The 24,536-nt window shown below is 45.0% G+C and overlaps 1 protein-coding gene across 2 annotated transcripts in view; it reads right to left on the reverse strand.

The window, feature by feature from the left end:
• Positions 1-24,177, reverse strand: part of RSPH3 (radial spoke head 3) — a 46,781-nt gene extending 22,604 nt beyond the window's left edge. The window contains exons 1-5 of one of the 2 annotated variants that reach the window (XM_039911143.1): positions 23,829-24,177; positions 14,700-14,787; positions 10,914-11,055; positions 5,903-6,048; positions 5,346-5,549 (exon numbers count right to left, since the gene is read on the reverse strand). In XM_039911143.1, the coding sequence (XP_039767077.1) occupies positions 5,346-5,549; positions 5,903-6,048; positions 10,914-11,055; positions 14,700-14,787; positions 23,829-23,926 (678 nt within the window). In that variant the 5' untranslated portion in view covers positions 23,927-24,177. Of the gene's footprint in view, positions 1-5,345; positions 5,550-5,902; positions 6,049-10,913; positions 11,056-14,699; positions 14,788-23,807 lie in introns of both variants that reach the window. The other variant, XM_029058753.1, reaches the window with a different exon arrangement.
• Between the last annotated feature and the right edge of the window lie 359 nt (positions 24,178-24,536).

Genomic DNA, 24,536 nt, shown 5'->3' on the forward strand with positions numbered 1-24,536 from the left:
TTCTAGCTGAGACTGGAAATCACCACTCTTTCTTTTTTTCTATTACTCAGATTTTCCCTTATTTCTCCTTTTGGTCACTTCCTGTTCCCTTTTATTTCCTCCTCTTCCCACCACTCCTGACCCACCCTCTTCACTCCTTCCCCACCTCCATTTCTCCCTATTTCCCCATCCTTAATCTCCCTTGATTAAGTATGCCACTCCAAGCATGATGTTTTTATGCATTTTTTAAAATTTTCGTGGTATTTGTTAAGCGCTTACTATGTTCCAGGCCCTGTACTAAGTGCTGGGGTAGATGCAAGTAAATCAGGTTAGACACAGGCTCCAGTATCAATCCCCGTTTTACAGATGAGGTAGCTGTTAAGTGACTTGCCCGAGGTCAAAGAGCAGGCAAGTAGCAGAACCGGGACTTCTGACTCCCAGGCTTGTGCTCTAGCCATTAGGACATGCTGTTTCTCCTCTTTCCCTGGTTCTTTTTCCTCTAAATCTCCTATCTCCCCACTAGTATTTCCACTACCTCCCCTTCCTTTCTCTCCCTTGCTGCCTTCTGGTCAACCCCAGCCTCTCATCCAATCAAGTAGGGGTAATTGAAAGACCAGCATGCTCCAAAGAGTTCTGATAAGAATAACAATGATAACTATGGTATTTGTTAAATGCTTATTATGTGCCAGGCACTGTACTAAGTGCCGGGGTGGATACAAGCAAATCGGGTTGGACACAGTCCTTGTCCCTCATGGGGCTCACGGTCTCGATCCCCATTTTACAGATGAAGGCCCAGAGAAGTGAAGTGACTTGCCCAAGGTCACACGGCAGACAAGTGGAGGAGCTGGGATTAGAATTCATGACCTTCTGACTCCCAGGCCCATGCTCTATCCACTCCACCATGCTGCCCAGGCTCTGCTCAACAGCTCTGGGGTCTTTGTGGGAACCTATGACGAGGAGGCAGTCAAAATAATATCTTTGTCCTCATAATAGGAACAGATAATAGGAAAGGATGAATATTCTTGCCATTCCCATGGTTTCTAGGCCTTACTTTACGCTTTCTTCAGCTCTATCTGCCTTGCTGTTTTAACATCATCTACTCTCTGCTGAGATAATCTGGATGGGCAACAATCTGGAGATAATCATCGCCCCACGTATTTACTGAGATTCCTCTGTGCAGAACATAGTACTAAGCACTTGAGAGGATACAGTAGAGTTGGTAGAAATGACCCCTGCCCTCTGGGAGATTACAATCTACAGAGAGAAAAGAGTCCCTCAAATAAATTCCAGGTAGGGGGAAGCGGCAAAGCGTAAAGACACTGTGGCCAAGTGGAAGGAGCACAGGCCTGGGCGTCAGAGGTTCTGGATGCTAATCTTGGCTCTGTCACTTGGCTGTTGTGTGACCTTCTCTGGACGTCAGTTTCCTCAAATTTTAAATGGGAATTCAATACCCGTTCTCCCTCCTACTTGGAATGTGAGCTCCACACGGGAAAAGGATTGTGCTTTTCCCATTATTATGTATTTACCCTAGTGCTTCATCTAATATTTGGCAAATAGTAAGAGCTTAACAAATACCACAATTGTTATTACTATTGCATAAATGCTACAAGGACTACTATGCTACTAAATCACTACTATTAGTAATTTACTATTATTAGAGATGCTTAGACTGTGAACCCCACATGGGACCTGGTTATCTTGTATCTACCCCAGCACTTAGAACAGTGCTTGGCATATAATGAGTAAATACAATGACCACAATTACTATTATTGCTTCTATTTAGTGCGACTAATCTATTATCAGAATAATTTGACACAAATTCTGCCAGTACTCTCCTGCTTCAAAGCCTTATTGAAGGTTCATATCCTCCAAGAGGACTTCCCTAAGCGCCCCCTTTCAATCTACTCCCACCCCTTTTGCATCACCCTGACTTGTTCCTTTTATTCATCCCCACTCCCAGCTCCACAGCACTTACATACATATCTGTAATTTATTTATGTATATTGATGTCTGTCTCCTCTTCTAGACTATAAGCTCTCTGTGGGCAGGGAATGTGTTTATTGTTACACTGTACTCTCCCAAGCGCTTAGTACAGTGCTTTGCACACAGTAAGCATTCAATAAATATGACTGACTGACTTGTAAGTTAGGCCCCTTGGATACCAAAAAGTCCTATAAACAGGGTATCTCTGAACCGGTAGCTTACTAAATGGAACCAAGTATCCTGAAGATGGACCTGGAGCTTCCAAAAATAAGCTAAGTTATAGTTAAGGAACAAGGGAACTATGCTCATTAATTAATTTTCAATTTAGTGTTCTGCCTTCCTAGGAATACTGACTGGAAGGTAGGATGGCTTAGTGGAAAGAGTATGGGACTCGGGAGTCAGTCACGGTTCTAATCTCTGCTCTGTCACTGGCCTGCTGTGTGACCTTGGTCAAGTCACTTAACCTAAGAAGCAGTGTGGTCTCGAGGAAAGAGCACCAGTCTGGGAGTCGGAGGATCTGGGTTCTAATCCCAGTTCTGCCACTTACCTGCTGTGTAACCTTGGGTAAGTCACTTAACTTCTCTGTGTCTGTTTCCTCAGCCATAAAATGGAGTGACAATACCTGTTTTCCCTCCTACGTAGACTGTGAGCAGCCCCATTTAGGATAGGGAGTCTGTCTGACCTGATTAACTTGTACCTACCCCAGTGCTTAGAACAGTGCTTGACACACAAGTGTTTAACAAATAGCATAATGAATTTTTAAAAAACCCTCTCTCTGTGCTTCCTTCCGTCATCTGTAAAGTAGGGATAAATACATCTTTAGAGAAGCAGCGTGGCTCAGTGGAAAGAGCATGGGCTTGGGAGCCAGAGGTCATGGGTTTGAATCCCGGGTCTGCCATTTGTCAGCTGTGTGACTGTGGGCAAGTCACTTCACTTCTCTGGGCCTCAGTTCCCTCATCTGTAAAATGGGGATGAAGTCTGTGAGCCTCATGTGGGACAACCTGATTACCCTATATCTCCCCCAGCGCTTAGAACAGTGCTCTGCACATAGTAAGCACTTAACAAATACCAACATTATTATTATTATTACCTTTTAGGTTGTGAGCACTGTGTGGGTCAGAGTCTGTCTGATCTGATCTCATATCTGCCCCAGGGCTTAGCAAAGTGCTTGGCATGTAAATAAGCACTTAATAAATACTATAATAGTACTAGAAAATGATTAGTACTGAATAAAAATTAGCTTTTTCAGAATCTTCATTACACAATGGCTGAAGGAGGCACTGATGTCATGGAGTCAGCCCACTCTGAATCAGTGAGTAGATTACTGAAAAGACACATTGTGAACCATCGTGAACCTGAAAGCCTTACTCTTTCTTTTAATTCAAATGAAGAAAAGCCCCTTTATGCAGCATGGCCTGATGGAAAGACGCTGAGCCTGGGAGTCAGAGGACCTGGGTTCTAATCCCTAATCTAATCTAATCCCGTCCTCTCCTGGTTCTCCTCTTACTTCTCTGGCCGGTCATTCTCGGTCTCCTTCGCTGGCGCCTCCTCCCCCTCCCATCCTTTAACTGTTGGAGTTCCTCAAGGGTCAGTTCTTGGCCCTCTTCTGTTCTCCATTTACACTCACTCCCTCGGTGAACTCATTCGCTCTCACGGCTTCGACTACCATCTCTACGCAGATGACACGCAGATCTACATCTCCGCCCCTTTCCTCTCCCCCTCCCTTCAGGCTCACATCTCCTCCTGCCTCCAGGACGTCTCCACCTGGATGTCGGCCCACCACCTAAAACTCAACATGAGCAAGACTGAGCTCCTCATCTTCCCTCCCAAACCCGGTCCTCTCCCCGACTTCCCTATCACCGTGGATGGCACGACCATCCTTCCCGTCTCTCGGGCCCGCAATCTCGGTGTCATCCTTGACTCGTCTCTCTCGTTCACCCCACGCATCCTATCCGTTACCGAGACCTGCCGGTTTCACCTCTACAATATCGCCAAGATCCGCCCTTTCCTCTCCACCCAAACGGCTACCTTACTGCTACGGGCTCTCGTTATATCCCGGCTAGACTACTGTGTCAGCCTTCTCTCTGACCTCCGTTCCTCCTCTCTCGCCCCGCTCCAGTCTATTCTTCACTCTGCGGCCGGGCTCATCTTCCTGCAGAAACAATCTGGGCATGTCACTCCCCTTCTTAAACACCTCCAGTGGTTGCCTATCAACCTCCGCTCCAAACAAAAACTCCTCACTCTAGGCTTCAAGGCTCTCCATCACCTTGCCCCTTCCTACCTCTCCTCCCTTCTCTCTTTCTACCACCCACCCCGCACGCTCTGCTCCTCTGCCGCCCACCTCCTCACCATCCCTCGGTCTCGCCTATCCCACCGTCGACCCCCGGGCCACGTCCTCCCGCGGTCCCGGAATGCCCTCCCTCCTCACCTCCGCCAAACTGATTCTCTTCCCCTCTTCAAAACCCTACTTAAAACTCACCTCCTCCAAGAGGCCTTCCCAGACTGAGCTCCTCTTCTCCCTCTACTCCCTCTGCCACCCCCCCTTTACCTCTCCGCAGCTAAACCCTCTTTTTCCCCTTTTCCCTCTGCTCCTCCACCTCTCCCTTCCCATCCCCACAGCACTGTACTCGTCCGCTCAACTGTATATATTTCCATTACCCTATTTATTTTGTTAATGAATTGTACATCGCCTTGATTCTATTTAGTTGCCATTGTTTTTACGAGATGTTCTTCCCCTTGACTCTATTTATTGCCATTGTTCTTGTCTGTCCGTCTCCCCCGATTAGACTGTAAGCCCGTCAAATGGCAGGGACTGTCTCTATCTGTTGCCGACTTGTTCATCCCAAGCGCTTAGTACAGTGCTCTGCACATAGTAAGCGCTCAATAAATACTATTGAATGAATGAATGAATGAATAATCCCGGATCTGCCACTTGTCTGTTGTGTGACCTTAGGCAAGTCACTTCCCTTCTGGGCCTCAATTTCCTCAACTGCAGAATGGGGATTCGATACCTATTCTCCCTCGTACATAGACTTGAAGCCTCGTGAGGAACAGGGACTGTGTCTGACCTGATTAACTTGAATCTCCCCCAGTGCTTAGAATGCATAGTAAGTGCTTAGAAATATAATAATAAAAAATAACTGTTGTATTTGTTAAGCACATACTATTTGCCAGGCACTGTACTAATTGCTGGGGGGAATATAAGCAAATCAGGTTGGACACCATCAGTAATAATGGGCAGAGGAATGGTGTGGGAAACAACGGCCCTGCATTGTTTTCACATGGAATCCCCTAAAATGTTCGGCTCTCTGACCCGCGACATGTGATTTTCCTTATAACCTCTTCTAGGCATCACAAAATAAGAACGAAAATATCGCCCTACCTTCTCTTCTTTGTGACGTCTCTCCTGCTCTTCCAGTCTCTGCACTTCTGCCAGCTCTGCGTTACGCAGTTCTTCGAAGCTGTACTGAAGGGCTCGCAGGTTGGCCAACTCTTCTTCTTCCATTACTTCCAGGAGAGCCTGCTCAATGGTTTTTCCCACCAAAACCTCTAACATCGGCTTGACTTCGATATCAAAGTCAAAAAGCTAAAGGATGAAAAAAAAGTGGCTGAATTCATTCATTCATTCGTATTTACTGAGTGCTTACTGTGTGTAGATCACTACACTAAGTGCTTGGGACAGTACAATACAACAAACAGACACATTCCCTGCCCACAATAAGTTTACAGTCTGGAGAGGGAGACAGATATTAATAGAAATACATAAATGAAAATGAAAAACAGGAAAATGAAGGATTGATTACATGAGGTGAGTGCTCATCCTGTAGGGACTTTGACAGACATCCAAATGAACTTCTTGTTCAGTTTGTGAAGTGTTTAACACAGTTAAACATAGGGAGGAAGAGAAAGTCTCCAGAGGAATGAAATCCTTAACCGTACCTCTCCTTCCTCAATTTGGGTGGCTATGTCCTTGCCGGTTTTAGCTGGGATGAAGAGGGGCGTGGGTGGTCGATCCAGAAAAGCATCAGTTTGACACTCCATGTCGATTTCTACTACACGGTCGCTGAGCTCCTCGAGGTATAATTCTAGGAAACCAGAGTAACCACACATAAGGGTCGAAACTAAATCCACTCCAGGGTTGAGTGAGTTGTTTGAAATTGCAGTGTGGCCATTAAAAGAATAATAGTAATAATAATAATTGTGGTATTTGTTAAGCTTTTACTATGTGCCAGGCACTGTGCTAAGCGCTGGGATGGATCCCAACAGAGTTAATAATAATAATAATAATAATAATAATGTTGGCATTTGTTAAGTGCTTACTATGTGCAGAGCACTGCTCTAAACGCTGGGATAGATACAGGGTAATCAGGTTGTCCCACGTGAGGCTCACAGTTAATCCCCATTTTACAGATGAGGGAACTGAGGCACAGAGAAGTTAAGTGACTTGCCCACAGTCACACAGCTGACAAGTGGCAGAGCCGGGATTTGAACTCATGACCTCTGACTCCCAAGCCCGTGCTCTTTCCACTGAGCCACGCTGCTTCTCACATGGGGCTCACAGTCTCACTCTCCATTTTACAGATGAGGTAACTGAGGTAAAGAGGGGTGAATTGACTTGTCCAAGGCCACACAGCAGACAAATGGTGGAGCCGGGATTAGAATCCATGATCTTCTGACTCCCAAGCCCATGCTCTATCCACTACAGCGTGCTGCATTAAAACATGAATGAAAAACCCTTCAAGAATGAAAGTGAGTAAGTGTTCCATCTAGGACCACATTCGGGAAAGAAAGAGCTGGTCTAAAAGCTGTCTATTAGAGCTCTTAAAACACAAGAATGAAGGTCTTGAGAGAAAGAAAAGCCTGACATCTTGTATAAGATTGTTTGAAATTATGAGAAGCAGTATGGCTTAAAGAAAAGCAGTATGGCCCAGTAGAAAGAGAATGGGCCTGGGAGTCAGTGGACCTGGGTTCTAATCCTTATTTTGCATTTGTCTGCTTTGTGACTTTGGGCAAGTCAACTTCTCCGTGAATCAGTTATCTCATCTGTTAAATAGGGATTTAGATTGTGAGCCCCATGGGTGACATGGACTCTTTTCAATCTGATTCCTGATTATCTTGTATCTACCCCAGGGTTTAGTATGGTACCTGGCACATAGTAAGTGCTTAACAAATACCATTAAAAAAACTTCTCTGCAATTGACTCAAATTCTTCCCTATTACTTGAAAATATACAAACAGCACTATATTTCTCTCTCTCGCTCTCTCTCAAATGAGCATAATTATCTGAAGCCATAATTTTGTTTTGAGACTATCAATCTGGTGCGTGGTTTCAGTGACTGAATAAGTGACTAAAACTTTAGTTTCCTAGGTTAAAATACCACTAGACTAACCTATGGAATTACATCCTTTCAACCCATCAATCAATGACATAAATTATTTGTATTGATGTCTGTCTCCATTACTGAAACTTGGCTCTCCCCAGTTACCACTCTCCCCCGTTGTTCTCTCTAGAGATGCCCTCATCTTCTCCCAACTCTCTGTGGGCAGGAAATGTGACTGTTGATGGCTAAATTGTACTCTTAGTACAATGCTTTGCACTCAGTAAGTGCTCAATAAATGTGATTAAAGGAACGAGTGAATGAATTCCCACAGACTCACTGGGAAAGGAGTCGGCTCTCTTCTCGCACCCCAATGAGGCTTTCGCACCATTATAACTCCCCCAGTCCTCTCTTCCCCTTCCTCTGAAGCCCGTATCATCTGCCTCCCCTCCACATACTAGTCATGGTCATCTACTGCCCCCTCAGACCCACCTCCAATTTTTTGAACCATTTTAATCCGTCTCACATTCCTTCTCTCTTTCTCCAACCCTACATTGCTCCTCAGGGACTTCAATATCCACACATACGTTCCTGATGACCCTTCCGCTGCCCACTTTCTATCACTCCTTGACTGCTCCATTCCAGCTCACTAACTCACCAACTTGTACCTACAGTCAATCTCTTCATCTCTAGTCACTGTACAATCTCTACTCTCACCACCTGTGAAATTCCTCTTTCTTACCACAACCTCCCCTCCTGCCCCCCATGTACAAATCTGTCCTGTTCCCCTACAGAGACCTCCAATCTTTTGACCCCATCCAATTTTCTCAACTCATCATGCCCCATTTAGTTTTCATACCCAAAGTACTTTGCGCTGATGATCAAATTGGCACCCACAACATACCCTCTCTACTGAACTCAGCTCACTTGCTCCCCTATCCCTTCACCAATCTCATACCACTAAACCCTCAGTCTGCCTTCCTTCGCACCTGTGCACAAACCACAGACCAGTGGAAATCCAGATATCAGGCCGACCTCCTCCTCTTTTAATTCATTCTTACCTGCCTTAGCTATGCCCCGTCCTCTGCCTGGCAACATTATTTCCCCATCCTTATTGACTTCCAGGCCCACTGCCCTTGCCAGTTGTTTAAGACTTTTAACTCCCTCTTCCAGCCCCTCCCCGCCCCTCCCATCTCTTGCCCCAAATGACATGCCCATGTACTTTACTGAGAAAATTGAAAACATCAGTCTTGATCTTCCTAAAATTTCCCCTGTCCCTCTCCAGTCCCTTCTTCCTCCTTTCCATTCTTCAACTCTCCCATATTTCCCAGGAGAATCTCAAGAGATCTCCTGCCTCTTTTCAAATCCTCCCTCCTCCACCTGTGCTTCTGACCCCATCCTGTTGCATCTTTTCAGAGCACTTGCCCCCTTCCTTCTTCACTCCCTGACCATCATCTTCAATGGTTCACTCCCCAGTGACTTCTTCTCTACTACATTAAAACATGCTAATGTCTCCCCTGTCCTAGAAAAACCCCTCCCTTGACCCCCAGTTCCTTCCAGTTACTACCCCATCTCCCTTCTACCATTCCTCTCTAAACTCCTTGAGTGAGTTGTCTACACCCATTGTCTTCACTTCTTCTCTTCCAATTCTCTCCTTGACCGCCCCGCTTCAATCTGGCTTCCGCACCCCCTCACTCCACAGAAGTTAGTCTCTCAAAGGATGGTCTCCTTCTTGCCAAATCCAATGGCCTCTACCCCTTCTTAATCCTCCTTGACCTCTTGGCAGCCTTTGAGACTGTAGACCACCCTCTTCTCCTGGAAACATCATCTAATCTTGGCTTCAGTGACATTATCCTCTCCTGGCTCTCCTCCTATCTCTTTGGCTGCTCCTTCTTAGTTTCTTTCAAGGGCTTCTCCTCTGCCTCCCACCCGCTAAATGTAAAAGTTCCTCAAGGCTCGGTCCTGCATCCTGTTCTATTCTCCATCTATACCCACTCCCTTGGAGACTTCATTTACTCCGTGGCTTCAACTACAACCTCTATGTGGATGATTCCAAAATCTACATCTTCAGGTCTGATTTGTCTCCTTTTCAGTCTCACAACTCCTCCTGCCTTCAGGACATCTCTACTTGGATGTCCCACTGATACCTCAAACTTAACATGTCCAAAACAGAACTCCTTATCTTCCCACCCAGACCCTTTCCTCCCCCTGGCTTTCCTGTCACTGTAGACTGCACTATCATCCTCCCTGTCTCACAAGCCCATAACCTTGGCATTATCCTCGACTCATCTCTCTCATTCAACCATATATTCAATCTGCCACCAAATACTGTCAGTTCAACCTTTTTAGCATCTCTAAAACCTGCCCATTCCTCTCCATCCAAACTGCCACAACATTAATCCAAGCATTTATCCTATCCTGCCTTGATTACTGTATCAACCTCCTTGCTTGCTGAATTCTCTACCTCCTGTCTCTCCCCACTCTAGTCCATACTTCATTCTTCTGCCTGGTCAGTTCATGTTTTCCCCACTCCTCAAGAACCTCCAGTGGTCGCCCATCCACCTCTGCATCAAACAGATACTCCTTACCATTGGCTTTAAAGCACTCAATCACCTTGCCCTTTCTTACTTTATATGGCTGATTTCCTATTATTACCCAGCCCACACACTTTGCTCCTCTAATGCAAACCTTCTTCCTATATGTCGACCTCGTCTATCTCGCCGCCGACCTCTCGCCCACATTCTACCTCTGGTTTGGAGTGCCCTCCTTCTTCATATCCAAAAGATGATCACTCTCCCCACCTTCAAAACCTTATTAAAAGTACATCTCTCCCAAGGGGCCTTCCCAGACTAAGCCCTCATCCCCTCTTCTCCCACTTCTTCTGGGTTGCTTTTGTGCTTGGATTTGCACCCTTATTAAGTGCTTAGTAGAATGCTCTACATATAGTAAGTGGTCAATAAATACCATTGATTGATTTCTCCACCCCTCCCTCAGGCCCACAGCACTATGTACATATCCATAATTTATTTATATTAATGTCTGTCTCCCCCTCTTAACTGTCAGCTCATTGTGGGCAGGAACGATGTCTATCAACTCTGTAATCTTGTACTCTCCCAAGCACTTAGTTCAATGTTCTGCCCATAGTAAGTGATTATTAAATACCATGGATTCATGGATTGGCTGCTTACTGAGCTCAGAACACAGTACTAAGTGCTGGAGAGGGTTCAGTAGGCCAACTGACAATGAAACTTGATCAGGACTGTGAATGGTATGGAGAGGCAGCATGGCGTAGTGGGTAAAACAAGAACCTGGGAGTCAGGTGGTCATGAGTTCTAATCATGGTTCCACGACTTGTCTGCTGTGTGTCCTTGGGCAAGTCCCTTCACTTCCCTGTGCCTCAGTTACCTAATCTGGAAAATAGGAATTGAGACTGTGAGCTCCACATGGGACAGGGACTGTGTCCAACCTGATCTACTTGCATCCACTCCAGCATTTAGTACAGTGCCTGGCACATAGTAAATGCTAAACAAATATCTCAGTTATTATTACACGGCTGTCTCATAAAACCAAACTAGTTGGACAGTGAACCCCAGGCCACGTAAAACCTCTATGAGATAAAAGAAAAGTGATACCAGTCTGCACATCTACATGCTTTCTCCCCTCCACTGGCTCAGGAGTTCTTGGTTGAAGCTGCTCCTTAGCACGCCTTCTGGCCAGTGCTTTCCTGTGGGCCTCTTGCTGCTTGTGGAGTTCAATGGGATCCGGTTGTGCATTCTGGAGGGTGACAGAAAAGCATTCTTCACTTAGAAGGGCATCAGTAAGGAATGAATAAAGCATTACTCCAAAAACCTTTGTATCAAAATTCATTCATTCATTCATTCAATTGTATTTATTGTGCACTTATTGTGTGCGGAGCTCTGTACTAAGCACTTGGGAGAGTACAACACAACAATAAACAGACACATTCCCTGCCCACAATGAGTTTACAGTCTATAGGAGCTTACAGTCTAGAATTTCTTATCAGGCTCTTACCCCTGAACGTGAATTAAATTCCCTGTGCAAAGGATCAAATCTACTTGGCATTCACTGGATCTCTGGGCTTGGTCATGCTCTTGTCCCTGGCCTGGAATTCCAGGAGCCACAGCCCTAAGGTTCCGGCAGACAGAACTAGATTTTCCTTCAGCTTGGATCTTGTGGCTTTTTATGTACTTCCTTTTAAAAAAAGCTGGAGGTCTAATGGAGTCTTACATTTTGTCTTTTCTAAAGATGAGAACACTTCCTTTCTTTTTTCTTTCAATAGTATTTATTGAGCACTTACTATGTGCAGAGCACTGTACTAAGCATTTGGAATGTACAAATCAGCAAAAGATAGAGACAGTCCCTGCCCATTGACGGGCTCACACAGTCTAATCGGGGGAGACAGACAGATAAAAACAGTAGCAATAAATAGAATCAAGGGGATGTTCATCTCATTAACAAAATAAATAGGGAAGTAAAAATATATACAAATGAGCAGACGAGCACAGTGCTGAGGGGAAGGAAGAGGGGGAGGAGCAGAGGGAAAGGGGGGGAAAGGGGACTTAGCTGAGGGGAGGTGAAGGGGGGAGCAGAGAGGCAGCAGAGGGAAAAGGGGAAACTCAGTCTGGGAAGGCCTCTCAGAGGAGGTGAGCTCTCAGTAGGGCTTTGAAGAGGGCAAGAGAATTCCCATAGAACCCTAATTCTCTATCTTGGGTCTTTTGATCTATCTTTCTCTTAAAAGGGGAACCGAGCTTTTCAGGGGATATGGGTTCTGATCTTATTCCAGGCCATCTGTGGATTTAAGACAAAACTGATCCCAGAAAGCTTCATCTTAAGCCAAGATGTTGGGACCTGGAACGAGTTTTCTCACAAGAACAAATGGGATTTGAATCTAGATCAGAAAGCCCACTTTAAATTACAATTCCCCAGAATCGTATACTCAGTTACGCAAATTAAGGTTTTCTACACCGAGAAAGAGCAGTTCCATGATAAGGGAGGCAACTTTGACTTCAATAGAAGGGAAATGGACGTAAGCTCATTGTGGTCAGGGGAAGTGTCTACCAACTTGTCTCTCCCAAGTTTTTAGTACAGTGCTCTGCACACTGTAACCATTCAATAAATACAATTGATGAATTGACATGGTGACTACACCAGACAAGCTGGCATTTCCCTCCCTGCACCAACTTATCCTACTCTGCCCTCCTCCCCTGATAATAATAAGAGTAATAACAAAGATGATACTTATGAAGCACTTACTATGTACCAAGAACTGGGGTACAAGATAAACTTTTTAAACTTTCTCCTTCTTTTCCCTCCCCATCACAGCTTTAAAGATTGAGAAGTTGTATTTCCTAATGAATAGAGCCCAGACAGGCCTGGAAGTCAGAAGGGCATGGGTTCTAATCCCTGCTCTGCTGTTGTGTGACCTTGGACAAGTCACTTCACTTCTCTGTGTCTCAGTTACCTCATCTGCAAAATGGGGATTAAGATCATGAGCCCAATGTCGGGCATGGACTGTGTCCAACCTGATTATTTTATATCTACCCCAGTGCCTGGCACATAATAAGCCCTTAAAAATATCGTAATTTTTTTTCCATTTCCCATGGGCACCATGTGCCCCCAAGCCTCTCTGAGGAAGCGCTGTAGCCTAGGACTGTAGAGAAATTGATATACTCTAAAGTATAAACCTAAAAATCTTGAAAGTGCTAGTCGATGTCACCTGAAAAACTGTAGTTGAAGGCAGAAGTTCAGTCAATCAACAATCAGTGCTATTTACTGAGCACTTACTTTGCACAGAGCACTGTTCTAAGCATTTGAGAGAGTACAATTCAACACAGTTGGTAGGGTTGGGTAGTTCCTGTCCTGAAGGAGCTTTCAGTCCTCTAGCTAATAAGCTTGCTGTAAGCAGGGGATATGTCTGTTTATTGTCCAGTTGTATTCTCCTAAGAGCTTAGTGCACTCAGTAAGTACAACTGACTGACTCTAGGAGGAGCTTATAGGAGAAACTAACATCTCTTAAATTTGCCTCCAGCGTCAGCTACCAGTAGTTGGTGAAGAAAATCCTTTTGAAACATTAAATCTTCTTCCTCTGCAACTGAAATTACATTGAAGTACATCACAGAACACCGAATGAGAAATGGAGTAAAGTGCTTACTATGTAAGTTGCAGCCTCTTCTTAAATTTCAGCCTCCTTTCTCCCTCCTGTCACTACAGGAGTCTTATCCCTAGCATGAGCAGAGGGTGTCACCCCAAGGCCCTGAGCCCCTCATTATTAAGGTTACCCGGACCCCGGGGGCAGTCTGAAGAGTGAGGGTGGTCCTATCAATCCATTGTATTTAATGAGCGCTATTGTGTTCAGAGCAATATACTAAATACTTGGGAGAGGACAATACAGTAGAGTTGGTAGACATATTCCCTGCCCACAAGAACCTTAGAGTCTTACACTCACCACCAGATTGTAAACCCTTACTAGTTGTGAACTCCTTTTGGGAAGTCTTCAACCTGAAGGCTTGTGCTTAGCTTGCACTTAGTACAGTGCTTAGCACAAATACTACAGTTATTATCATTTGCATCACCACTTTTGTTCATTAGCAGATATAGATTTCTCTGAATTTTCCACAAAATTCTCTCCATTTCTAAACTTCTTCCTGGTTGTAAACTGGCTAGTTTTTGGAAGCTGCAATAACACATTCAGGCTATCAGGTACTAATTAGAAAGTTACTGATTTGGGTTACCAGACAAAGAAAAGTATGCTTAATAAATATTGTTGATTGATTGATGACTCTCAATCCATCAATCAAGGGTATGTATTTAGCACTTAGTATGTTCAGAGCACGGTACTAAGCGTTTGCGAGAGTATAGCAGAGATGGCAGACACGTTTCCTGCCCATAACAAGATTACTGTACCCTCCTCCTTCTCTCTCTCCTCCTCCTTCCCTCCTCTCTTCTCCCTTCCCTGGAACAGACTGAAACTAGCTAGTATGTTCATAATGTTCTAATAATATTATATTATTACCTCTAGGCTGGGGTATTTAAGGATTTTATAAAGAGTAACATGTTAATCCTCATAGGGTGATGCATATTGCCTTTTAATGGATGATCAGACTCAGGCATAAATATGCAACACGAGACCCAAGGTAAATGAAATAGAAGTAAATTTTCCCAAATCTGCGAATGTAAACTACAACCAGTAATCTTACATTGACGGGGCTTAATAGGAGAGAGTAATTCTTTCCAAAAAACAACCTTTTTGGAAACGTTATTTAACCTGTAGAAATGAAATAAGCTCAAAATAATTGAAAGGAGAATTCATGGTGTGAAACTGTAGTCTAACAAAAGAGATAAACCTACTTCACAGTACACTAAAACGTTTGACCATTTATAATGCAAATCACACTCACCACAGGTAACATACGTAGGGCATAAGTGTTGCCTCGAATCACCCTCCTGTCATACATGATGTTTCCATAATGAATCGGCTCCTCTTCTCTGTAATATGTAAAATTGAAAGCCAACATTCCCAGTTATTAATTGAACTTTGCAAAGCAGAATATGATTTCACAGGACCTTAACAAAAGCAAACACATGGGAAAAAATGTTTGAGGCCTTTTTGGGTCACCTTTCCTGGAAGTAATCTTAGGCCTTTGAAAATGAGTTTGAGTTCTTCACTGTAGAAGAAAGTTTTTACCTCAAGATTCTGCAGTTCATGTTTTAAACTTTCAATATGCCTTAGCAAAAGCAAAATTTTAATGTTATAGGCTCACAATTAGTTCCACCTAATTAATCAGACAAAAGGGAAAGGATGATTTTAAGAAAACATGGCTTCAACTACCACCTCCATGAGGATGATACCAAAATCTACATCTCCAGCCCTGATCTCTCTCCCTCTCTGCAGTCTTGCATTTCCTCCTGCCTTCAAGACATCTCTACTTTGATGTCCCGACCCACGGAACCTCAAACTTTACAGGTATGAAACAGAACTTCTTATCTTCCCACTCAAACCCTGTCTTCCTACTGATTTCCCCATAACTGTAGATGATACCATCATCCTTCCTGTCACACAAACTCATAACCATGGCATTATCCTTGACTCCTCTCTCATTCAACCCACATATTTAATCTATCACTAAAATCCTGTCTGTTCAACCTTCCCAACATCACTAAAATCTGCTTTTTCCTCTCCATCAAAACTACTACCACGTTAATCCCAGCACTTATCATATCCCACCTTGATTATTAAATCAGCCTCCTTGCTGACTTCCCTGCCTCCTGTCTCTTCCCACTCCAGTCTATAACTTCACTCTATTGCCCAGATCAGTTTCTACAAAAAATGTTCAGTCCATGTTTCCCCACTCCTCAAGAACCTCCAATGGTTGCCCACCCACCTCCACATCAAACAGAAACTCTTACCATTGGCTTTAAAACACTCAGTCACCTTCATATCTCCTACCACAACCCAGCCCGCACACTTTGCTCCTCTAATACCAAACTACTCACTCTACCTCGATCTTGTCTATCTTGCTGCCAACCTCTCGCCCACTTCTTGTCTCTGGCCTGTGCCCTCTCTCTTAATATCCAACAGATGATCACACTCCCCACCTTCAAAGCCTTATTGAAGGCACATCTCCTCCATGACGAAGCCCTCATTTCCTTTACTTCCTTTCCCTTCTGCACCACCCTGACTTGCTCCCTTTCTTCATTCCCTCTCCCAGTCCCACAACACTTATGTACAGATCCTTAATTTTTTTTGTAGATTACATATATTAATGTTTGTCACCCCCTCTAGACTGTAAGCTCACTATGAGCAGGGAATGTACCTGATAAAATTGTTATACTGTACTCTCCCAAGTGCTTAGTCCAGTGTGCTCTGCACACAGTAAGAACTCAATAAATACGATTGATCAATTGACTGAAGTGGCGGAGCTGGGATTAGAAACTAGCTCCTTCTGAGTCCCAGGCCTGTGCTCTATCCCCTAAGCTACACTGCTTCTCCCCTTGCAGGGCAGGTGGCCTTTCACTTCTTGAGTTTACTTAGCCCAGGGATGATGATGATGATGATGGTATTTGTTAAGCGCTTACTATGTGCCTAACACTATTCTAATGTTAAGGAAATCAGAATTCTTTATAAAGCATACTTTGACAACAGCTTATTTCAGTTTCTCATGGAGGAGAGAGGGTTTCTGAATATCAATCCATCAGTGGTATTTATTGAGTACTTATTGTGTACTGAGCACTGTACTAAATGTTTGGGAAAGTACAATATCATAGAGTTGGTAGATTCATCTATATGTCAACTAGAGACCCTAACAGAGTATCCGCCTGCCTTCAAGTGACAAGACCTATGGAGATGTTTCTATTGTACTCTCCCAAGAGCTTAGTATAGTGCTTTGCACACTAAGTGCTCAATAAATGTGAATGAATAGTTTCTGTTCCAGGCTCAGTTGCCCCATAAGAAACTCAAGCTACAAAACAATTTTAACTAAAACCCAACAATGACTTTTGGCTTTCTGCAGAATGGAAACTATACGTACTCATCTCTTATTCTTCATGGAAAATAGAACCTCATAGTTACTCATGATAACTTGGCTGTACTTTCTCATTTACTATGTTAATTAAGCTTGGGGCTGCATGGGTGAGAACGTATTGGCCACCCACGACACATCCTTTCTGGACAGTGATCTGATTTCTGAACGTCAGGAACCTTTAAAAAATATGCGTGCGGCCTGATTGGCAGCAAATGTCAAAACCCATTGGTGTCTGTTTTAACTTATGTTCAGCATGCAAAGTTAGATGATGTTGATTGCAGAACTTCTCCCCGGTAATTACCTATGCGATATTAAGTCCTCTATTTTCTTGATCTTCCTGTTTGAAGAAACTGCTGCTGCCTTCGACAGCACTGTTAGCATGTGTGGATGTGACTGAGAAGCCTGACCAATTAGCATTGAGTCTTTACACAACATATGGTTCTCCTGAAACATACTCCATCAATGGTATTTACTGAGTGCTTACTATATGCTCTTGGGAGCATACAATATAACAAAGTTGGTAGATAAATTTCCTGCCCACAAGATTTTCTCCCAACTATTAGCACAGTACTCTGCACAGTGTATGCACCTCCAGGCCATACTTCAGTCTACTGCCCAGATTATTTTTCTAAATAGTTTGCCTGCATCTCCTTGTTACTAAAAAACCTCCAATCAATCCATCAGTGAATTGCATTTATTGAGCACTTACTGTGTGCAGAGCACTGTACTAAATGCTTGGGAGAATACAACAGACTCTGATAAGCATGTTCCCTGCCCACAGTAAGTTTAAGGTCTAGAGGGAGAGACAGACATTAATATGAATAAATAATTACAGATTTTACTTAAGTACTGTGACATTGATGGAGGGATGAACAAAGGATGCCAATTCAAGGGCGAGGGTGACACAGAAGGGAGATGGACAAGATGAAATGAGGGCTTAGTCAGGGAGGACCTCTTGGTAAGTGATGGTCTGTCAGATATGAAGAGGAAGGGCATTTAGGCCAGAGGCAGGACATGGGTGAGAAGTTAGCGGTGAGATAGGCGAGACTGAAATACAGTGAGTTGGTTGAATTAGAAGAGTGAAGTGTGTGTTCTGGATTGTAGTAGAAGAGCAGTGAGGTGAGGTAGGTGGGGGCAAAGGCGGTTGAGTGCTTTAAAGCCGATGGCAGGAAGTTTTTGCTGGATGCAAAAGTGGATGGGCAACCACTGGAGGTTCTTGAGGAGTGGGGAAACGTGGAGAGAACAGTTTAGTAGAAAAATAATCTGGGCAGCGGAGTGAAGTATGGATTAGAGTGGGGAGAGGCAGGAGGCAGGAAGATCATCAGGAATTCTGATGCAATAATCAAGGCAGGATAGTATAAATACTTAAATTAATATAATAGGGGTTTGGATGGAGAGGAAAGGGCAAATTTTAGTGATATGGTGAAGGTTGAACCAACAGGATTTGATGATAGATTGAATATGTGGTTGAATGGGAGAAATGAGTCAAAGATAATGCCAAGGTTATGGGCTTGTGAGACTGAGAGGATGATGGTGTTGTCTACAGGGATGGGAAAGTCAGGAGGAGGACTGCGTTCAATGGGAAGATGAGGAGTTATGTTTTGGACATGTTAATTTTGAGGTGTCAGTGGGACATCCAAGTAGAGATGTCCTGAAGGCAGGAGAAAATTAGAGACTGCAGAGAAGGAGAGAGATTAGGGCTGGAGAGGTAGATTTGGGAATCATTCACATAGAGATGGCAAGTGAAGCCATTCATTCATTCAATAGAATTTATTGAGCACTTACTATGTGCAGAGCACTGTACTAAGCGCTTGGAATGTACAAATCGGCAACAGATAGAGACAGTCCCTGCCCATTGACAGGCTTATAGTCTAATCAGGGTTTACAGTCTTAGGCGCAAATGAGTTCTCCAAGGGAGTGGGTGTAGATGGAGAGATTATGAGCCTGTTATTGGGCAGGGACTGTCACTGTTGCCGAATTGTACATTCCAAGCGCTTAATACAGTGCTCTGCACAAAATAAGTGCTCAATAAATACTATTGAATGAATAAAAGGGGACCCAAAACACAACCTTGGGGGACTCGCACATTTAGCGGCTGGGAAGCAGAGGAGGAGCCTGCGAAGGAAACTGAGAAGGAGCAGCCAGAGATATGAGGAGAACAAAGAGTGGACAGGTTCGGTGAAGCCGAGGTTGGATAATGTTTCCAGAAGAAAGAGGAGAGTGACACTGTTGAAGGAAGATGAATAGTCGAGGATTAGGTTGGAATAGGGGCTGTTGGATTTAATAATAATAATAATAATAATAATAATGTTGGTATTTGTTAAGTGCTTATTATGTGCAGAGCACTGTTCTAAGCGCTGGGATAGATACAGGGTAATCAGGTTGTCCCATGTGGGGCTCACAGTCTTAATCCCCATTTTACAGATGAGGGAACTGAGGCACAGAGAAGTTAAATGACTTGTCCAGAGTCACACAGCTGACAAGTGGCAGAGGTAGGATTCAAACCCATGACCTCTGACTCCCAAGCCCGAGCTCTTTCCACTGACCCACACTGCTTCTTAGCAAGAAGCAGGGCATTGGTGACCTGTGACAGGGCAATTTCTGTGAAGTGAAGGGGGAGGAAGCCAGATTTGGGTGTGGGGGGGAAGGTCAATAAGAGAATTGGAAAAGAGGAATTGGAGACAGTGGGTGTAGAGAACTGGCTCAAGGAGTTTAAAGAGGAATGGTAAGAAGGAGATGGGACGATAACTGGATTGGTTGTCCATTCCTCTCTGCATCAGTCAAAAATTCCCGACTACTGGCTTTATATGCTTTTAATCATCTCTCTATGCACTGGGGAAGCAGCGTGGCTCAGTGGAAAGAGCCTGGGCTTCAGAGTCAGAGGTCGTGCGTTCGACTCCCAACTCTGCCACTTGTCAGCTGTGTGACTGTGGGCAAGTCACTTAACTTCTCTGCCTCAGTTACCTCATCTGGAAAATGGGGATTAACTGTGAGCCTCATGTGGGACAACCTGATGACCCTGTATCTCCCCCAGTGCTTAGAACAGTGCTCTGCACATAGTAAGCGTTTAACAAATACCAACATTATTTATCCTCATTCCTCTCTCACTTTTTAATTTTTTTAATTTTAAAATTTTTTGTAGCATTTTTAAGGGCTTACTATATGCCAGGCACTTTACTAAGCACTGTGGTAGGTACAAGGTAATCAGGTTGGATACAGTCCATGTCCCCCAAGGGGCTCGCAGTCTTAAACCCATTTTACAGATGAGGTAACTGAGCACAGAGATGTCAACTGACTTACCCAAGGTCACATAGCAGACAAGTGGCAGTGCTGGACTTAGAACTCAAGTACTTTTGACTCCCAGGCCCATGCTTCTGTCCACTAGGTCATGCTACTTCACCTCAGATCACACACTTTTCTCCTTTCAAGCCAAGGAGACTCACTGTGCCTCATTCTCATCTCTCTCACTGACACCCTCTTGCTCATTCCCTCTCTTTTCCATGAAACTCCCCTTCCCCTCACCTTCCCCTCCACTTCATATCACTGGTCTCCCCATTTTCAAAGTCCTCCTAAGAATCAGATCTCCAGGAAGTCTTCCCTGATTACTCTGATCTCCATAGCCTATTTCCTCCCTACTGCCACTTCAGCATTTCCACATCACCTACGCACTTGGGTACACCCTGTAGTATATTTTTTAATTCACTATGGCTTACCCCTACCTGTAATTTATTTTAGTGCCTGGCTCCCCTGGTAGATAGTAAGATCCTTGAAGGCAAGGATTATGTCTCTATAAGTACAGTGCTGTGCAAAGAGTTAGTGCTCAGAGTGACTTGGTAAGGGTAAAGGGGAGTCCTCTCCACTTTCTTGCAGAAAACAAGGGAGAAATAAAAAGAACCCACAGCCAAGTGAATCCATGAGAAATACTGCTCCCTCCTCCATACTCTGGGCATGCCAGGCTGTTAAATATAAGTTGTATTGCCCACATCCCTACTGGATATCCAGTCACGCTGCCTCCTGGGAACTGGCACCCTCTCTCTTCTCTGCCTCTGAGAAGCCTCCACCGCGTCCTGCCTTCTACTACCCAGGAGGAAGAGACAAAAGCAACCACAACACGAGGCCTCCACAAAACCTCAGGAAGCCTGGCGGCTATTGTCGCAGCTGCTATGGCTACCACAGGTACGTCTTGGACACTGAGGAGCCTGAAATTCTGCTCCTCTGGCCACACATTCCTATTAATTTGTGTTTGGCGTATCTGCCCTCGTCTTGTCTGCTGCTTCTGTGTTTTATTGTTTTTTTATGGTATTTGTTACTAGGTGTGACACACTGTTCTAAGCACTTGGATAGACACACGTGAATTAGGTTGGACACAGTCTCTCTCCTGCAAAGGGTTCACAGTCCAAGTAGGAGGGAGAACAGGAGAACTAAGGCAGAGAGGTTAAGTGCGACTGAGATCACACAGCAAGCATTTAACAAAGTCGGGACCAGAACCCTGGTTCTCTGACTTCCAGGCCCATGCTCTTTACACTAGGCCATGCTGTTTCTTCATGCGTTATGTGTCTGTTGCCATCCTTTTCATTCATAGATTGTGAATCTCTTGAAGGCCACGAACTATATCTAATTCTCATCTCTTTATACTTTCCCAGTGCTTTAATACAAGTGCTTTATAAACACCATCACTCTTACTACACTACTACTAACAAAAAACATCATCAGCAACAAAAAAATATACCACTGTCCTTCATACAATTAGATAGAATGGAGCCAGAAAACAGCAAGAGCATCAGAGCAGGAAGAAGGCAGGCAAAGGGGAGAGTGTATTATTGCCTAGTGGAAAGAACATGAGACTGGGAGTCAGAAGACCTGGGCTCTGCTCCCGGTTCTGCCCCTTTCCTGCTGTATGACCAACTTTGACAAGTCACTTAACTTCTCTGGGTATCAGTTTCCTTATCTGTAAAAATGGATTTAAAATATCTGTTCTTCCTCCCCGTTAAATTGTGAACCCCATGGGGGAAAAGGGCTATGTCTGATTTGATTATCATATATGCATCCCACAGCTTAGTACAGTGCTAGGTCCACAGTGATGGCTTAATGAATAATATTCATTCAAGGGGAGAGTGTATTATTGCCTAGTGGAAAGAACATGAGACTGGGAGTCAGAAGACCTGGGCTCTGCTCCCGGTTCTGCCCCTTTCCTGCTGTATGACCAACTTTGACAAGTCACTTAACTTCTCTGGGTATCAGTTTCCTTATCTGTAAAAATGGATTTAAAATATCTGTTCTTCCTCCCCGTTAAATTGTGAACCCCATGGGGGAAAAGGGCTATGTCTGATTTGATTATCATATATGCATCCCACAGCTTAGTACAGTGCTAGGTCCACAGTGATGGCTTAATGAATAATATTATTACCACCAGAATTTTTTCTCTGCACAGATCTGAAAGGGTTGATCCAAGCAATTGTCAAATGCTAAACCATCTCCCATTGGGTGCCATTACAGTGAAGAAGGGCCTCTCTGAAACAAGATATGTGTAGATCTGGTCTCCATGAACTGTCCTTGGACTGACCTTGCAGCCTTCCCCAGTGATGTGATGCCCACTCAACACCTGGCTACAGGAAAAGCCATATTTTCTGGGCAGTGACCTTACACTGCCATGAAATACCCTGGTGAGAGGAGGGGCAAATATGCCTTCTATGTGCAGAGCATCGTACTAAGCATTTGAGAGACTGTAGGAGTCTGTAGGCAGTCTAGACTCTAGATTGTGAGCTGGGTTTTTCTTGTCGTTTGCTTGGTTTTATGGCATTTGTTAAGAGCTTACTCTGTACCAGGAACTGTTCTAAGAACTGGAGTAGATGAAAGATAATCAGGTTCAAAATAGTCCATATCCTACATTGGGCTCACAGTTTTAACTCTCATTTTACAGATGAGGTAACTGAGGGCAGGGAACATGTCATCAACTCTGTTACATTGTACATGCCCAAGCAATTAGTACAGTTCTCTGCACACAGTAAGTGCTCTATAAATGTGACTGATTGGGAGAGTAACAATACAACAGAGCAGACACATTTCCTGTCCACTAGTTCAGTCTAGAGAGGAAGGTTATGGTTGAGGGTGAGGTGTAACCATGGGGATTTTATGTTAGGGACTGTCAGGGGAGAAGAAGTTCACACACCTGAATGTGGAGGTATGTGGAGGAAGGGGATGTGCATTGATGGGAAGTGGTGAGAAGCAGCTTGGTCTAGTGGCTAGAGCATGGGCCTGGGAGTCACAAGGATGTGGGTTCTAATCCCAGCTCCACCCCTTGTCTGCTGGGTGACCTCAGGCAAGTCACTTCATTGCTCTGTGCCTCAGATACCTCATCTGTAAAATGGGGTTCAGAATGTGAGTCCTATGTGGGACATGGACTGTGTCCACCTTGATTAACTTGTATCTACCCAAGAGCTTAGTACAGAAGCAGCGTGGCTCAGTGGAAAGAGCACGGGCTTAGGAATCAGAGGTCGTGGGTTCTAATCCTGGCCCCGTCACTTGTCAGCTGTGTGACCTTGGGCAAATCACTTAAATTCTCAGTGCCTCAGTTACCTCATCTGGAAAATGGAGATTAACTATGACCCTCACGTGGGACAACCTGATTACCCTCTATCTATCCCAGCGCTTAGAACAGTGCTTGGCACATAGTAAGTGCTTAACAAATACCAACATTATTATTATCATTATGAATGAATACTCAGCGTGGCTCAGTGGAAAGAGCCCGGGTTTGGGAGTCAGAGGTCATGGCTTCGAATTCCGGCTCTGCCACTTGGCAGCTGTATGACGGCGGGCAAGTCACTTCACGTGTCTGTGCCTCAGTTCCCTCATCTGTAAAATGGGGATGAAGACTGTGAGCCTCACGTGGGACAACCTGATGACCCTGTATCTCCCCCAGGGCTTAGAACAGTGCTCTGCACATAGTAAGCGCCCAACATTATTATTATTATTATTATTACTCACTGCATCGAGCCCAGGCTGTACCGGTAGCGACGGCGTTGAGAGGGCAGGGCCCGGGGCTGGCTGGAGAAGGTGTAGGTCCCGGTCATCCTGGGACCGCCGCTGGCCAGCACCGAGGTCATGGGCGGGGGCGGCTCGGCCCGCGGGATGCAGCGGGGAGCGATGGAGGGGTGCGGGGCCGGGGGGCACCAGGGATGCCAGGGGCAAGATGCCCGGAACGGGCCCCGGGGCGGCAGGCGGGGCTGGGACCCGCGCCCGAGGATGCGCGGCGACCGGCCGTATCTCCGCCGCGGGGGACCGGCCCGACCCGTTGCTAGGCAACGGGGCGCCGCATCCCTAGCAACGGTCCCCAAGGTAACTCGGGCGTCACTTCCGGTTGGATGCGCTCCGGCCCCAGACGGGCCTTCCTGCGCCTGCGCAGTGGGGGGAGGCCGTTCGACCTCTGTCACGTGGGGTAGCCTGAGGTGGAGCTGGTGGTGATGGAGGGGATGGAGAAGTGGCTCCTCTTACTCACCCCCTTTTCCCTTCTCCCTCTCGCCAATCCCAACACCACTCATTAAATAAAAATGTTGGTATTTGTTAAGCGCTTACTATGTGCCGAGCACTGTTCTAAGCGCTGGGGTAGACAGGGGAATCAGGTATCCCACTTGGGACTCACAATCTTAATCCCCATTTTATAGATGAGGTAACTGAGGCACCGAGAAGTTAAGTGACTTGCCCAAATTCACACAG

This window comes from Ornithorhynchus anatinus, chromosome 2 (assembly GCF_004115215.2).
Source record: "Ornithorhynchus anatinus isolate Pmale09 chromosome 2, mOrnAna1.pri.v4, whole genome shotgun sequence".
Classification (NCBI taxonomy): Eukaryota; Metazoa; Chordata; class Mammalia; order Monotremata; family Ornithorhynchidae; genus Ornithorhynchus; species Ornithorhynchus anatinus.